The sequence below is a fragment of the Portunus trituberculatus genome, chromosome 17, assembly GCF_017591435.1.
Source record: "Portunus trituberculatus isolate SZX2019 chromosome 17, ASM1759143v1, whole genome shotgun sequence".
Lineage (NCBI taxonomy): Eukaryota > Metazoa > Arthropoda > Malacostraca > Decapoda > Portunidae > Portunus > Portunus trituberculatus.
Window position 1 is genome coordinate 4125001 of NC_059271.1, and position 17117 is coordinate 4142117.

At 39.3% G+C, this 17117-nt stretch overlaps 1 protein-coding gene and 1 non-coding gene across 3 annotated transcripts in view; one reads left to right on the plus strand and one right to left on the minus strand.

Moving 5' to 3' along the window:
* Positions 1 to 5427, minus strand: part of LOC123505130 (oplophorus-luciferin 2-monooxygenase non-catalytic subunit-like) — a 12112-nt gene extending 6685 nt beyond the window's left edge. Inside the window, exon 1 of one of the 2 annotated variants that reach the window (XM_045256219.1) lies at positions 4711 to 5427. In XM_045256219.1, coding sequence (XP_045112154.1) covers positions 4711 to 5353 — 643 coding nt within the window. In that variant the 5' untranslated portion in view covers positions 5354 to 5427. Of the gene's footprint in view, positions 1 to 409; positions 944 to 4710 lie in introns of those variants that run through there. The other variant, XM_045256220.1, reaches the window with a different exon arrangement.
* A 5201-nt stretch (positions 5428 to 10628) lies between these two features.
* Positions 10629 to 10702, plus strand: Trnat-cgu. Its single transcript has one exon. It is a non-coding gene; the product is annotated as a tRNA-Thr (tRNA).
* Positions 10703 to 17117: the final 6415 nt, after the last annotated feature.

The following is a 17117-nucleotide window of genomic DNA, read 5'->3' on the forward strand; positions in this document are numbered from 1 at the left end:
TACTACTACTACTACTACTACTACTACTACTACTACTACTACTACTACTATTGCTATTAATGCCATCATAACCACCATCACTACTACTACTACTACTACTACTACTACTACTACTATTGCTATCAATGCCATCACCACCACCATCACTACTACTACTACTACTACTGCTACTACTACTACTATATACTACTATTACTACGAATGCCATTACCACCACTATCATTACTACTACTATTACTACTACTTTGCTGCTGCCACTCATTTACGACGCAGACAGCATTATCATCATCAACAACATCAACAACAACAACAACAACAACAACAACAACAACAACAACATCAACAACATCAACAAAACAACATCAACAAAACAATAAGAACAACAGCAAGCACAGTAACACTACAATACCTGCCGAGGAAAATTCTGCGAAGTGCAAGCCGATCTGTTCCAAGTTAGGCAGATTCTTGAGAGCCGATGAGCTTATTGTTTTAAGGGGATTGTAGCCGATAAAAAAAAATCGCAAAGTAGAGGAAGTCAGGTGTGGAAAAGTATGTAGAGCGTTATTTCTGAGTTTTAATGTTTCAATGCGTTTAAAGGAAACAATTTCATCAAATGGAAAATCAATAAGATGGTTTTCTGACAGATCAAGATGAACAAGTGTGTCGTGACTGTTTGTCAGGGCTCCGCTAACCACTGACTCTAGTGTCCCGCCAGAGATGGTTATCATCTCAAACGTAGCGTCACCGAGATCCCCAAATCTTAGGGCTCGAATGGCAGTGTTACCAATGATGAACAGATTCTTGAAATTATTAAATGGAAAATGTTTGCTGAAGATCAAAGCAAGTTGATTAGAGCTTGTTACTGCCGAGCAATTCATGTCCATAGATAAATCTTCGTGGGCAGTGCACACACACGGCAGGATGTCAATCCCGTCTGGGCAGGGAGGTCACGAGGGTGGCCCCACCAACCACGCCGGCCATTAAACACAGCCATGTTAGCCACAGCGTCACATTCATCAGCCCAGGAAAGAGCTGGCGAAGCATGGTGGATTAAAACAGATCTATGGAGATGCTTGACTGTATGCACAAAGTGTCTGCTCAAAGTGTGGCGGCAGTGCATCGTATCTTTATAAAAAACTTGTAGTTACCGATTAATACAAATATTGATTATTTGGTGTTTATTTTGATCCTGATATTGTTTGTTTTCCGTAGCACTAGATACACCAAATGAAATAATTACCTCCAATGAAATAAAACTTTTTCAATTCATGAACATAGAAGTTTGTGTAGCATCCCAATGTAACATTCGTGCTTTCTTGCATCACGCAACGCAGCAACACACGCCGTGAGACACTTGCACCTGCGAACCGACATATTTAGTAAAAATAATTTCAAGGCAACATTGTGAGAATGATAATTTATGTGTAATTAGACCAACACACTTGCCATATCACTTCTGATTGTGAAAGATGTGATGGAAGTTTTACCAAGTAGAAGGGTTAATTATTGTCTATGTTAAGCCAATAATGTCCCATTTAAATTACTCTCTCTCTCTCTCTCTCTCTCTCTCTCTCTCTCTCTCTCTCTCTCTCTCTCTCTCTCTCTCTCTCTCTCTCTCTCTCTCTCTCTCTCTCTCTCTCTCTCTCTCTCATGAAATCCAATGAATTGCCCCGCTTTCATCAGAGACAGCTCTTGCATCTCGGGGCCACAAACTTTATCGATCAGGGTCTTGTTGTTCACCGGTTCGCTGTCCTATAATCGTGAGAAATTAGTGGAAATTACAAATAAAGTAACGTTTAAAAATCTTCAGACTTTTATGTACTGAGTAGCCTAAGCTGATAGTGTCTGGCATAGAGATGTACTCCTCTCTCTTTCTTACGACCTAAACCTTTCAAACCTTGGTTTTACTCAGTCCGTTCTCGTGCTATGCATGATAGAGATAGCTCTGCAATAGGTACTTGAGACCTCTATCAGCTGAATCTTATACGCTTTATATTTCTGCTATACTGTCAGTTGCCTTAGACATGAGGGTCAGTAGAGGAGAGGTGATGTATTAGAGGTTGAAAATAATATATAATATCATTAATGTTGCAAAAACCAATGAAGAAAACCTGAGGGGACGGGGGCGTGTCTAGACATTAAGGTTGATACCAGAAGAGTCTGACCTGGGAACTTTCATGGTCCCTCTTCCCAGAAGGGTATTCCGAGGCTGGGGTAGGAGTCGCCATAAAATTTTAAATTTTTGAATGAATGGTGTGCGTATAGGTAGGTGCGTGTATTTTTATGTGAGGGAAAAGAGTTGCCTTTAAAGGGCAGGCTGTGACTGTCCCCTCATGTTGTGAGACACAAAGGGAAACAGACGCTCAGTGAGGTCACACTGCCTCTATAAAAAAAATAATAATAAGTTCACAACACCCCTGATCCAGTGCTTTAGACCGCACTGGGAGTAATAATTGTTTTGGCAGTGTCTACTGTCTCGTGTGTGTGTGTGTGTGTGTGTGTGTGTGTGTGTGTGTGTGTGTGTGTGTGTGTGAAATTTGTCATATGTCATTCTCAGTTCATTAGAAAATCTAACATAATTATTACTTTCTTTTTTCTTTATCTGTTTTCTAATGACATGTTCTCTGGAAGTTGAATTTTATGACGTAATGGTTAGAACGAGGATTGATACTCGTCACTTATTTCTGTGCAACACTTGATTGTGCTTTCGTCTCTCGACCTGGTTGCCTAAGTTGAGTGAGCTGATATGCTTGAGAACCTTTGCCATCGGTGCTCATATTGTACCAGTCGGTGATATTGGTAGGAAACTCTCATAATTTATCTCTCGTATGTTAGAGAGGGTTACAATCCTTTAAAGCGGGTCACTTAGTAATCAGAATAGGACTTGAAGCAACTGGTTGAAGCTTAATTTAAGTTAGACTTTTGAAAAGAACGAAGAAAAACAAAATAAAGAATGGTACATTATTGAAGTAAATTCAAACTATTTGGCTTTTAGTATCAAATTAGTACAGTGAATAAATCTGTTGAGAGGGATGACGAGTGGACACAGATAGGTATGTTTTATAAAGGGATAACAACATACAAAGAGCTGGTTAGTGGCTTCTCCCCGTTTCCTTTACTTTCTTATGTTATCTTTAGTGTCGCTTTTTATTTCTCATGAGTGTACATGAGTACCGAACGTGTACACTAGTAATATACAAAGCTTGTAATACTGATTAAATATTAAATAGTGGAACGCTCGTACAAATCAAGTGTTTTATATCACTATGCTACAACACATGAAAATCACGTTAAAGTTTACCCCGGTATTGAATTTCAAAATATGCGATAAAGATACGTTTGCCCAAACGTATTCCTTTTACCTTTTACCGCCACATTATGTGACCTTCCTCAGCACCCCCTGAAATTGATTTCAGAACCCCATGGGGGTGCTAGCACCCCAGGTTAAGAAACGCTGGTCTAGAGGATGGCACAGAGCGTTTGAACAAAGAATGGCAGTCACTCAGCCTTCTGTTAGCCGTTTCGTTTCAAAGCTAAGACAAAACAATCAATCCAAGAGTTAACAATCGAGATGGTAAATTCAGGGATTGCATTAAGATTATCAAAGAAGTATCAGATATCATTGATGAATATGAGGAGCATGAAAAGAAAAGAAAATGAGAGCAATGCACATAATCTTAAAATACTTAGGAAGATACATCTTGCTGTATTTTATTGTTTACAATTTTTTTTTGCAATAAGCTTTTCTAGTTTTCTAGCCCAATCTGAAATTTTAGAAACATCAGAAGTCTGGCGTTTTGTGGAGTCGTTGGATGATCTGTTAAATTCCTAAACTATTGGTCGTCAAAGAAAGAAATAAAAGTAGAAAAGTTGAGCGTGGTATCATTAGCGCAGGAGTGGATAGGGCAAGAAGGTTGGTGTAACAGATCATTGATGAATAATAGGTTGAGAGTGGATGACAGGACAGAACCCTGAGGAACAGTGACCGTCTACCAGAACAGCAATAGAAAGGTCAGAAAGGACGCTTGAGGTGCATTTACATAGAGAAGGATGGAAATCGTAAGAGAGTAGTTTGGAAATCAAAGCTTTGTGCCAGACTGTATAAAAATCTTTAAATATGTTTCAGGCAACAACAAAAGTTCCACCAAAATTCTTAAAAGAATTAGATAGGTTGTGAGGTCTAACTACTACATCTACTATCATTACTACTACCACTACTACTACTATTACTAATACTGCTACTACTCCTACTACTGCTACCACTACTACTGCTGCTACTACTACTACTGCTACTACTACTACTACTACTACTACTACTACTACTACTACTACTACTACTACTACTACTATTGCTATTAATGCCATCATAACCACCATCACTACTACTACTACTACTACTACTACTACTACTACTATTGCTATCAATGCCATCACCACCACCATCACTACTACTACTACTACTACTACTGCTACTACTACTACTATATACTACTATTACTACGAATGCCATTACCACCACTATCATTACTACTACTATTACTACTACTTTTGCTGCTGCTACCTCATTTACGACGCAGACAGCATTATCATCATCAACAACATCAACAACAACAACAACAACAACAACAACAACAACAACATCAACAACATCAACAAAACAACATCAACAAAACAATAAGAACAACAGCAAGCACAGTAACACTACAATACCTGGCTCCACCGAGGAAAATTCTGCGAAGTGCAAGCCGATCTGTTCCAAGTTAGGCAGATTCTTGAGAGCCGATGAGCTTATTGTTTTAAGGGGATTGTAGCCGATAAAAAAAAATCGCAAAGTAGAGGAAGTCAGGTGTGGAAAAGTATGTAGAGCGTTATTTCTGAGTTTTAATGTTTCAATGCGTTTAAAGGAAACAATTTCATCAAATGGAAAATCAATAAGATGGTTTTCTGACAGATCAAGATGAACAAGTGTGTCGTGACTGTTTGTCAGGGCTCCGCTAACCACTGACTCTAGTGTCCCGCCAGAGATGGTTATCATCTCAAACGTAGCGTCACCGAGATCCCCAAATCTTAGGGCTCGAATGGCAGTGTTACCAATGATGAACAGATTCTTGAAATTATTAAATGGAAAATGTTTGCTGAAGATCAAAGCAAGTTGATTAGAGCTTGTTACTGCCGAGCAATTCATGTCCATAGATAAATCTTCGTGGGCAGTGCACACACACGGCAGGATGTCAATCCCGTCTGGGCAGGGGAGGTCACGAGGGGTGGCCCCACCAACCACGCCGGCCATTAAACACAGCCATGTTAGCCACAGCGTCACATTCATCAGCCCAGGAAAGAGCTGGCGAAGCATGGTGGATTAAAACAGATCTATGGAGATGCTTGACTGTATGCACAAAGTGTCTGCTCAAAGTGTGGCGGCAGTGCATCGTATCTTTATAAAAAACTTGTAGTTACCGATTAATACAAATATTGATTATTTGGTGTTTATTTTGATCCTGATATTGTTTGTTTTCCGTAGCACTAGATACACCAAATGAAATAATTACCTCCAATGAAATAAAACTTTTTCAATTCATGAACATAGAAGTTTGTGTAGCATCCCAATGTAACATTCGTGCTTTCTTGCATCACGCAACGCAGCAACACACGCCGTGAGACACTTGCACCTGCGAACCGACATATTTAGTAAAAATAATTTCAAGGCAACATTGTGAGAATGATAATTTATGTGTAATTAGACCAACACACTTGCCATATCACTTCTGATTGTGAAAGATGTGATGGAAGTTTTACCAAGTAGAAGGGTTAATTATTGTCTATGTTAAGCCAATAATGTCCCATTTAAATTACTCTCTCTCTCTCTCTCTCTCTCTCTCTCTCTCTCTCTCTCTCTCTCTCTCTCTCTCTCTCTCTCTCTCTCTCTCTCTCTCTCTCTCTCTCTCATGAAATCCAATGAATTGCCCCGCTTTCATCAGAGACAGCTCTTGCATCTCGGGGCCACAAACTTTATCGATCAGGGTCTTGTTGTTCACCGGTTCGCTGTCCTATAATCGTGAGAAATTAGTGGAAATTACAAATAAAGTAACGTTTAAAAATCTTCAGACTTTTATGTACTGAGTAGCCTAAGCTGATAGTGTCTGGCATAGAGATGTACTCCTCTCTCTTTCTTACGACCTAAACCTTTCAAACCTTGGTTTTACTCAGTCCGTTCTCGTGCTATGCATGATAGAGATAGCTCTGCAATAGGTACTTGAGACCTCTATCAGCTGAATCTTATACGCTTTATATTTCTGCTATACTGTCAGTTGCCTTAGACATGAGGGTCAGTAGAGGAGAGGTGATGTATTAGAGGTTGAAAATAATATATAATATCATTAATGTTGCAAAAACCAATGAAGAAAACCTGAGGGGACGGGGGCGTGTCTAGAGTCTAGACATTAAGGTTGATACCAGAAGAGTCTGACCTGGGAACTTTCATGGTCCCTCTTCCCAGAAGGGTATTCCGAGGCTGGGGTAGGAGTCGCCATAAAATTTTAAATTTTTGAATGAATGGTGTGCGTATAGGTAGGTGCGTGTATTTTTATGTGAGGGAAAAGAGTTGCCTTTAAAGGGCAGGCTGTGACTGTCCCCTCATGTTGTGAGACACAAAGGGAAACAGACGCTCAGTGAGGTCACACTGCCTCTATAAAAAAAAAAATAATAATAAGTTCACAACACCCCTGATCCAGTGCTTTAGACCGCACTGGGAGTAATAATTGTTTTGGCAGTGTCTACTGTCTCGTGTGTGTGTGTGTGTGTGTGTGTGTGTGTGTGTGTGTGTGTGTGTGTGTGTGTGTGAAATTTGTCATATGTCATTCTCAGTTCATTAGAAAATCTAACATAATTATTACTTTCTTTTTTCTTTATCTGTTTTCTAATGACATGTTCTCTGGAAGTTGAATTTTATGACGTAATGGTTAGAACGAGGATTGATACTCGTCACTTATTTCTGTGCAACACTTGATTGTGCTTTCGTCTCTCGACCTGGTTGCCTAAGTTGAGTGAGCTGATATGCTTGAGAACCTTTGCCATCGGTGCTCATATTGTACCAGTCGGTGATATTGGTAGGAAACTCTCATAATTTATCTCTCGTATGTTAGAGAGGGTTACAATCCTTTAAAGCGGGTCACTTAGTAATCAGAATAGGACTTGAAGCAACTGGTTGAAGCTTAATTTAAGTTAGACTTTTGAAAAGAACGAAGAAAAACAAAATAAAGAATGGTACATTATTGAAGTAAATTCAAACTATTTGGCTTTTAGTATCAAATTAGTACAGTGAATAAATCTGTTGAGAGGGATGACGAGTGGACACAGATAGGTATGTTTTATAAAGGGATAACAACATACAAAGAGCTGGTTAGTGGCTTCTCCCCGTTTCCTTTACTTTCTTATGTTATCTTTAGTGTCGCTTTTTATTTCTCATGAGTGTACATGTTTATTTTTCCTGTTAAGGGGTTTGGTTTGTCTGCAGCGAGAAAAAATAATAATAACAAGTGTTTGTCGAATTTTCTTTCAACTTTAGTAACTCTAATAAGAATAATTATAAGAACATTTTGACTTTGTAGTCTTAATAATCAATATCCATGATTGCCAATTTGCCTGTTCTTGTTTCAATGCATAAGTTGTGTATTACATATGATTATTACTTTATTTTAGATGTCGAATGGGTGTAGGCTATTTACTACTTAATGATAAGTCGAAAGGAAGGAGGCGGCAGTTGAGAAGCATGAGTGCCTGAGGACAGCGTTTGAGGAGTATTTGAAGGATTTGTGACGAGATGCCTGGGAGAACTGGAAGCTGGTGTAGCACATTTACTATAAGGAAGAGAAAAAGTTTGTGGGATGAACTCACTAGTGTGGGGTTAGATTTTGGTTAGTTATTTGTATACTTTATGGGCTCATACTATGCAATTTTATTAGTATGGGAAGACCGAAAGCTTGTGCTGTTCGTGGTTGTGTACCTGCCAAGAATAACAAGTGTATAACAATTTTTTTTTATACACATTCCCCACAAATAAGATCTTGGCAAGGAAATTGATTGAGAAATGTTCTCGTCGCAATAACATTAATGTGAAATATGCCGCGATTTGTCAGAACCACTTTAGTTCAGCACAGATTCGCAGAAATCTAAAGTATGAACTTTTAAGTTTACCGGTTCCATCGAACTGGAGAAATTTAAAAGTGGACGCTATACCTGACCAAAATCTGCCTTCCCATGGACACCAGCAGGATGGAATCGGACCTACTCCAGCATTCCGAGGTAAAAAAAGTCTTTATATTTTTGTTTAACGTGACAATTTTCTACCATTACTAATGCTAGAACCAATACCATGTATGGTATAGGGCCATAGGCTACTAGGTAATGAAACGGCGATCCGCGATTTTAAATCGCGCGGCGATCAGTGTTTATATTCATGACGTCACGCCCAGTACCATTTTCTAAACCCTTAACGCTAGCCCCATGAGTTTAAGACCCAAGTGCGCTAACCTTGTCTGTATCTAAATCGTGGGCGTGGCGACGCTCGGTCTGCGTGTTTTCTTCACAGAAACTTTGAAGGAGGAGAAAGAAGTATTCATCCTAACACGGATCCTGTAATTTCTACTGTCCTATAGTTTTTTTTTTTTCTTCTTTTTCTAGTAGGTATACGCTTGGCATTTTTGCTTAACTTAAGTAAGCGTCAATTAAAACTTTTTTTTACAAATGCAAACAAATGAACATTTAAAGTGTGATATTTATCCCTTATTCAGCAAAAGTTTAGTGATTCAAGCAGTGGCAGCTCGTGTATTGGCACTGCGAAACTGCAGCGTTCCCTATTTCCACTCGATATTATCGATAACATTTAATATAGAACCCGTTTTCCTTCATTTTTTCTTTTTACATGTACACTATATAGTCCTCAAGTTTTATACTCGTATCAGTACCCATTCCTTCCCTAACCCTACTCACACCATAAGTTACTTTAAACGCATAGACACACGGCACTGGGCCCTCTCCGTGAAGCAAACACAGATATTATAGGCTTTTTTCACCCACTTCACCAGAGTTTTATAGCTACATATTTACACAAACTCTTCTTCAAGGTGCACAGGCGTTTCCTAAAGTACGATACGTGGGGAGAGGGCAAAGTCCGGCTCAGTAGGAAACTGGTAAGTAATGGAGCTGGTAGCGGTCGGATGGGTGTTATAGTTCCTTCCACTGTCTAGATATACATCTGGACCGTGGTTCCCTCCTCCTCAACCTGCTATGTAGCGACGATACCACAAGTTACGCTCGCGGAATTTGAAAATTAATTTAATGGGGGATCAAAATGCTTTATAGAACAATACTTACTGTTTTGGGGCCGTTACAGAGTAACCTTTTTTGTTTGCTTATTTACCATTGACTAAACATTCACTAAATGTAACCATATGTTGAGTACAGATCAAGGTTTGAAAGCCAAGGCAAAAAGAAGAAGAAGAAGAAGAAAAGCTTTGGACCCTCATTCGTCATATGCACGCAAAATTTTTGTTTAAACAAAACAAAATGTTTGCCCTTAAATGATGCTTTTTGATTAAATAAATTAAAGAAAACAAGGTTGCACAGCTCATCCCGATAAGACTCGGAAGATTAATTTCTTTTGTATATTTTTTCCCTTTTTTACACAATATTAAAACAATGGCTGATTTTTTTTTTTTTCTGAAGCAGCACTCCCATTATCTCAGCCACGACCCGCCAAAGGTATCGCTTCACTGCATGATGTTTTTTTTTTTTTTTCTCACAAATACCTGCAACTCTTTGGACAGGGATGTCTCTACAACTGTCTCTTGATTTGATCTGCAGCTTAGAAAAAAAAAACCGAAAAAAAAAACTATCTACTATTCTCGTCTTGTATTTTCGAAGTCATCGCCACCGTTTTTATTTACGGAGCTCTCAGTGTTAACGTAGCAGTAAAAACCCTAGGCTAATGTTGATTGGTGGCAGTCGTTGTGTCATTGATTCAGGTAGTACTAGTAGGTATGTCATCAGCTGAACAGTTGGGGGATCTGTTGTCATTGTTGTCACTCATAGCCGAGCTTAGAAAAATGTGTTGAGTTTTCCCTAAAAAGATTGTGAGCAGGATGTAGAGAACACGGGTAAAGAATTAGGGTAGCTTTTGTAAATACGTGTGTGTATTGTATTCTCGATCGCCTACTGGTCACCAAGCCAGCCTTCCCCATTATGGAGAGAGCACAGACCTCATAGACCAATCTTTAACGAAAGGGAGGCCACAACCCCTCGAGTTACATCCGATACCTACTTACTGCTGGGTGAACAGGGATTAAACATAAGAGGCTCACTCTTATTTGCAGCGCCGGGTTCAGGACTCGAATCCGGGTCTTCTTGATTGTGAGTCTAGTGTTCTGATCACTACACTATGCGGTGTGTGTGTGTGTGTGTGTGTGTGTGTGTGTGTGTGTGTGTGTGTGTAAATCCTTATACCCATATAGTCTGTTTATTGGATTTTTATTCTGCTAGAAAATAGTTACTTGTGAGCTATTTTGCAAATTATCATACAACAAACGTCTTATTTTGCTGTGACACACACACACACATATACGCACACACACGGCCCGGTAGCTTACTAGTTAGAGCGCTGGCTTCGTAAGCCAGAGGACCGGGGTTCGATTCCCCGGCCGGGTGGAGATATTTGGGTGTGTCTCCTTTCACGTGTAGTCCCTGTTCATCTAGCAGTGAGTAGGTACGTGATGTAAATTGAGGAGTTGTGACCTTGTTGTTCCGGTGTGTGGTGTGTGCCTGGTCTCAGGCCTATCCGAAGATCGGAAATAATGAGCTCTGAGCTCGTTCCGTAGGGTAACGTCTGGCTGTCTAGTCAGAAACTGCAGCAGATCAAACAGTGAATTATATATATATATATATATATATATATATATATATATATATATATATATATAATACACACACACACAGTGTCTCTCTCTCTCTTTGCAATCCAATAAACCTTTTCAGCTTTCGGTAATTATAAGAAAATCAAAGTATAATCCCCTTTTTTATTTTTCCATCTTTTGTGTTGTAATAGGCAAAATCACCTCCATAGAGACCCTAAAAAGAAAACGAGACCAGAAAAAAAAAAAACCCTGATATTGTCTCTTGGTTGAATGAAGCATGGAGTAAGTGTGTAGCAGTGAATGGATAATCATACACTGAATTTGTATTTTGAGAGTGTGTCGTCAAAGCGCGTTGGGTGCACAGACCTTGGTTAGCGGCTGAATGGGTACACACAGCCGTTGCATTCTGTTTTTTCTCGATTCGTCTACAGGCTCGGCGCGCGGTCAGGGTCGCCGCCCCAGGCAGTGTTGGGCACACCGCCTAGCACACCATATGAGTGACCGAGTGGCGACACCTTGCGGCCAGTGTGTCAAGGTATGAGGTGTGTGTGTGTGTGTGTGTGTGTGTGTGTGTGTGAGAGAGAGAGAGAGAGAGAGAGAGAGAGAGAGAGAGAGAGAGAGAGAGAGAGAGAGAGAGAACAGATATAGACACGTCCATAAGGCGCAGAAAATTATTCTTTGTTTACTTACTTTTATCAACTGTTCATGATTATTATTTTACATTAATTAATTAATTTATTTGTTTATTTTGCGGACAATTGTTTTCAGTAAGGCTTGACCGGCCTACGCATGGCAGCTTCACAAAGAGACTGTTGTTGTTGTAATTTGTTGTACGTAAGTAAAAAGCCCAAAACAGCAGTAAAGCAAACTAAGCTAACCCTCATCACTGCTCAGTACTGTGTTTGAGTTCAGTGCGTATAATCGGAACTTGCATGAAGAGCCTCCCTTGTCAGGCCAGCGTGTGACGGATGAAACTCCGGGGAAGAGGATGGATGACTGACAGCTACGGTGCTCCTGTGGCATTCTGTCTTGACCCACAGAGATAGATAGATAGATAGATAGATAGATAGATAGATAAATATATATATATGTATATATATATATATATATATATATATATATATATATATATATATATATATATATAGAGAGAGAGAGAGAGAGAGAGAGAGAGAGAGAGAGAGAGAGAGAGAGAGAGAGAGTTTAGATATCACTTGTATTAAATCTATTTTGGCAATTGACTTTCCCTTGGGCTGGAAAATTTTTTGAGTCCGATATTTGAACTGGCGGACTGAAGGAATGTGCCGCCGTCAGAGTTGGTGAACGAACGCCATTACACGCACCTCCTTTGGTCTGCTAAGGGTCTATGAATTGCCAAGTCTTATAAAGAAATTATCAGCAGATCAGTGAACTTGTGACGGAGAAGAATCGCAAAATAGTGGAATGAATGGAGAGAGTCACTCACTCGATCTTTGTCCAACGCTGCATGCAATAAAACTCGCCCGGACAAACCAACAAGGAGAGTCTGTGAAACAACTTCGCTTCCATACTTAATGCATGCACGAGCCATCATGTCATAACTTATTTCTTATTCCTTTATGGTTGATATGATATTTACATACGTATAGTTAACATTACCTGTATCTCTCTCTCTCTCTCTCTCTCTCTCTCTCTCTCTCTCTCTCTCTCTCTCTCTCTCTCTCTCTCTCTCTCTCTCTCTAAGTGTGTGTGTGTGTGTGTGTGTGTGTGTGTGTGTGTGTGTGTGTGTGTGTGTACGGTCGGGTGGGCGTCCACGCTTGTAGAAAGTAGTTCCGTTTGAATGGAACAATTATTGAGTTTTTTTGGGGTTATTTTTCTTCTTTTTATGTTTGCATCGAAAAAGTAAATAGAGGTTTATTTTTTCGGTAGAAAAGATATAAACGTAACGTTTTCTTGCCTCGCTTCTTCCTGGCCGTGGTTTTTCTAGCATGTGCTGGATTGGTTTCTGTTGCGGCGTGTGGCTCACTCAATCTGTGGCCACGTGACCGAAACAAACATAAAAACCAATAGTAGCAAGAAAATGCACATACCTCAATCGTAGCGGATGACGCGATATTGCCCGATATATATATATATATATATATATATATATATATATATATATATATATATATATATATATATATATATATATATATATATATATATATATATATATATATATATATATATATATATATATATATATATATATATATATATATATATATATATATATATATATATATATATATATATATATATATATATATATATATATATATATATATATATATATATATATATATATATATATATATATATATATATATATATATATATACACACACACACACACACACACACACACACACACACACACACACACACACACACACACACACACACAGACAGGTATTTCTCGTTTTGTGCGTGTTCTTTATGTGCAAATTCACTAAGATGCGAAATAAAAAAATATTATAATCATTAAAATTGTGCGATCTGTTCGCTAAGTTGCAATTTGCCCCAACCAGCCAGACGAAGATGGCAAGTGATTGTGAGGGACTGTGATAAGTGAGAAAGCATCGTGTAAAGTGTTAATGGGTGCTTTATTTACACTTCATTTACACCTTAGTGTTACATATAGGTTTAGAATGATACTTGTTTAGAATTTGTTCACTTATTAGTCAAGTAAATGTTTTTTCGTAAAAAAAAAAAAAAAATGGAAGTTTTTTTTTGGCCAAAACCCCCTCCCCCCTATTATCCATGGTTTCTTAAGGGGAAAATAGTTTTTTTGTGCGATTTCACTTTTTGTGATGCCTGTAGGAACCCATATATCGCACAAAACGAGAAATACTTGTATATATATATATATATATATATATATATATATATATATATATATATATATATATATATATATATATATATATATATATATATATATATATATATATATATATATATATATATATATATATATATATATATATATATATATATATATATATATATATATATATATATATATATATATATATATATATATATATATATATATATATATATATATATATGTACATTGTTTTGGTTTTTGCTTTTTCACTCGTTCATTAATTTCTAAGGCTCAGCCAATTCTGAGGAGTATGAGCCTAGAGTGATGTTATTTGCTTAGGTCTTGCTCTTATTAAACTGGATATGAAAGTTCACTTGAAGGTGTCCGGACCAGTCCCCGCCACTCCTCCCGGGTGGTGGAGTCGGTCAGTGTTGCCCACAAGAAAGGCGACAGGTGTTGGTGCAACCTAACTGGTTTTAGCATACTATTTATTTCAAGTAGTCTTGTGTACGAAGGACGGATCTACTCTTGAAAACACATTTCACCTCCTCCAGGGAGTGTTGCATCCTCGCTTCTCTCACACGGGGAAGCCCTGCAGGAGCAGTGTGACTGATTTTATTGTTGCTGTGTTCCATTCCTGTTTCCAATAAGCTGCTTTCCCTTTGTCTGCTTCCGACCTCAACCCTCAGCTCGTGGCTTGCGGCAAGGAGGTTTAGGACCCCCATCCCTGAGAGCAGCTCAAGGCCTATCGTCTTTGTGTGCTAGGAAATTGATATTAATTAGTGGAGTGACATGAAGCATGAAGGGAAGGAGTGGGTGAGGGTCACCTTAGGAAGAGAAACTGTCGTGAGAGTGACGTGCTGCACAAAAGAGATAAGTGACATTTTGCCTCAGTGTTCGAGACTCCAAGACAAATCAGAGGACAATGAATCAAGACGTACAGAAAAATTAAGTAACATTGACTTTTCACTTTTACTTTTTTCTGGTCTGTGTAAAGTGTCTTGAGTCATTTCACGAGTCTGTAGGAGAAGTGAGAGAATCATAGAGGCAAACTATATCAAGGAAAAGGATGAAGAAAAAAAAAAAAAAATCCTGACCGGCATTACTTACACATTCGAGTAATTCCATGTCACCAATAATGAAGGTGTGGAGTCCAGTGTTCCGCCGCTCCAGACACCTGTGAGTCCTGGTGGAATGAGCAAAGAGAAATAAAGAAGAGTTTGATAAGAGGAAGGGAATAAATAGTGACGAAGTGAAAAACGGGAAAGTGAAATATAAGAACTAAAAAGACCGAAAAAAAGAAAGTTGTAAGAAAGGCTAAGCGAGGTGAGAAAGGGAGGAGTCAGGAAGAAAAAAAAAAAAAACAAGAAAATGAGAGAGAGGAGGAGGAGAAGGAGGAGGAAGAGGAGGAGGAGGAGGAGGAGGAGAAGAAGAAGGAGGAAGAAAAGGAAGTGGATGAGGAGGAGGAGGAGGAGGTGGAGGAGGAGGAGGAGAAAGAGAAGGAGAGGGAGAGGGAAAGAGGGAGGAGAAGGATCTTGGAAGAATTTATTCACAGCTTAAAGATAAGACTCCTGAAATCTCATATTATTACATGTGTATCGTCTGACCTATGCAAGTTAGCTAAACCTAACATTACCCTAGCCTACCTTACCTTGCATAACTTGACTCCCACCTAAACTAACCTTCACCTTGAAACCCCATTACAATCATTATACGAGGAGCCGACAGAGGTGAAGTAGTGAAAGCTTTAGTAGAAACCCGAACTATGCGTCTGGGGACAAAGGAAACTCGCAATTTGTGCCTTGGCGTATGTCACTTTTTAGGTTAGATTAGGTAAGGTAAGCAGTAACAATCCGCTTTCCCGCGTCACTTCTAAAGATCATATGCTTAATTTTTTCTGCCACGCACCTCCGCCACATTAAAAAAAAAAAAAAAAAAAAATTATATTTGAATCTTTGAACCTACGCGGAATTTTAAGAGTATTTTTCACTGTCCTACAATGTGAAAAAAAAATGGACAGAATCTCTACATAACTAAAAGGAGAAACAGCCTTGAAAATCTGTCTAATCATCTCTGTGGCCTTTAAAAATAGTCTTAGTGAGAGAAAGAACCGTTTCTGAACACGTGCCCTGTGAGCGGCGAACTGGCAACACCGATGCTAGTCACGCATACTATCACGTATCTGCACATTTTTTTAGGCCGTTTTCTCTTTTGGTTCTCTCTCTCTCTCTCTCTCTCTCTCTCTCTCTCTCTCTCTCTCTCTCTCTCTCTCTCTCTCTCTCTCTCTCTCATGCAGGTAGAAGAAAGGACTTGGTCAGGGCGGTACATGAGTTGGGTACTTCGGGTTAAGGTGCGAGGGAGTACAAGGTGGAAAGCCTGAGAGAGCGAGGAAGTGCGCGAAGGAGAGAAGCGTAAGTCAGCCGAAGAGTAGGGGGAGGGAAGGAAGATTGGGGGTTTGGGGAAGACTGGAAAGGGTCACGGCCAAGGGCGTTGGGTGCTTGGGTAACATTGTGTGTGTGTGTGTGTAGGGAGGAGGTTGTGAGGGGAGGGGGTGTTGGTGAGGGGATTTGCAAGAGGAAGGACGGTACAAGGATGAGGAATGGGTGTGTCATTATAGTGTGAGTATTTTTTCTCTTCTTTCTTCCTGTCTTTTTTTTTTTTTTTTGCTTTTAGTTGTTGCTCTCCTTGTTTGTGTTCTTGTTTTCTTCCTTTTTTTTCTTTCTTTTTCTTTTTGTTTTTGTCTTCTTTTTTCTTTCTTCTCTCTTCTTTCTTCATCCTCTTCATCATTATCATCATCATCATCATCATCATCATCTTCTTCTTCTTCTTCTTCTTCTTCTTCTTCTTCTTCTTCTTCTTCTTCGTATTCTTCTTCGTATTCTATCACCTGCTGCCTTCACTCAAACAACATTTCGTAACTCTCTCCATTCTTATTAGTTTCACTTTTACCACAAACACGCACGCACGCACTCTCTCACTCACACACACACACACACACACACACGCCCGGTAGCTCAGTGGTTAGAGCGCTGGCTTCACAAGTCAGAGGACCGGGGTTCGATTCCCCGGCCGGGTGGAGATATTTGGGTGTCTCCTTTCACGTGTAGCCCCTGTTCACCTAGCAGTGAGTAGGTACGGGATGTAAATCGAGGAGTTGTGACCTTGTTGTCCCGGTGTGTGGTGTGTGCCTGGTCTCAGGCCTATCCGAAGAACGGAAATAATGAGCTCTGAGCTCGTTCCGTAGGGTAACGTCTGGCTGTCTCGTCAGAGACTGCAGCAGATCAAACAGTGAAACACACACACTCTCTCTCTCTCTCTGACATTTGCTCAGGTGAAGTAAGCCTTCTGAGTTACCA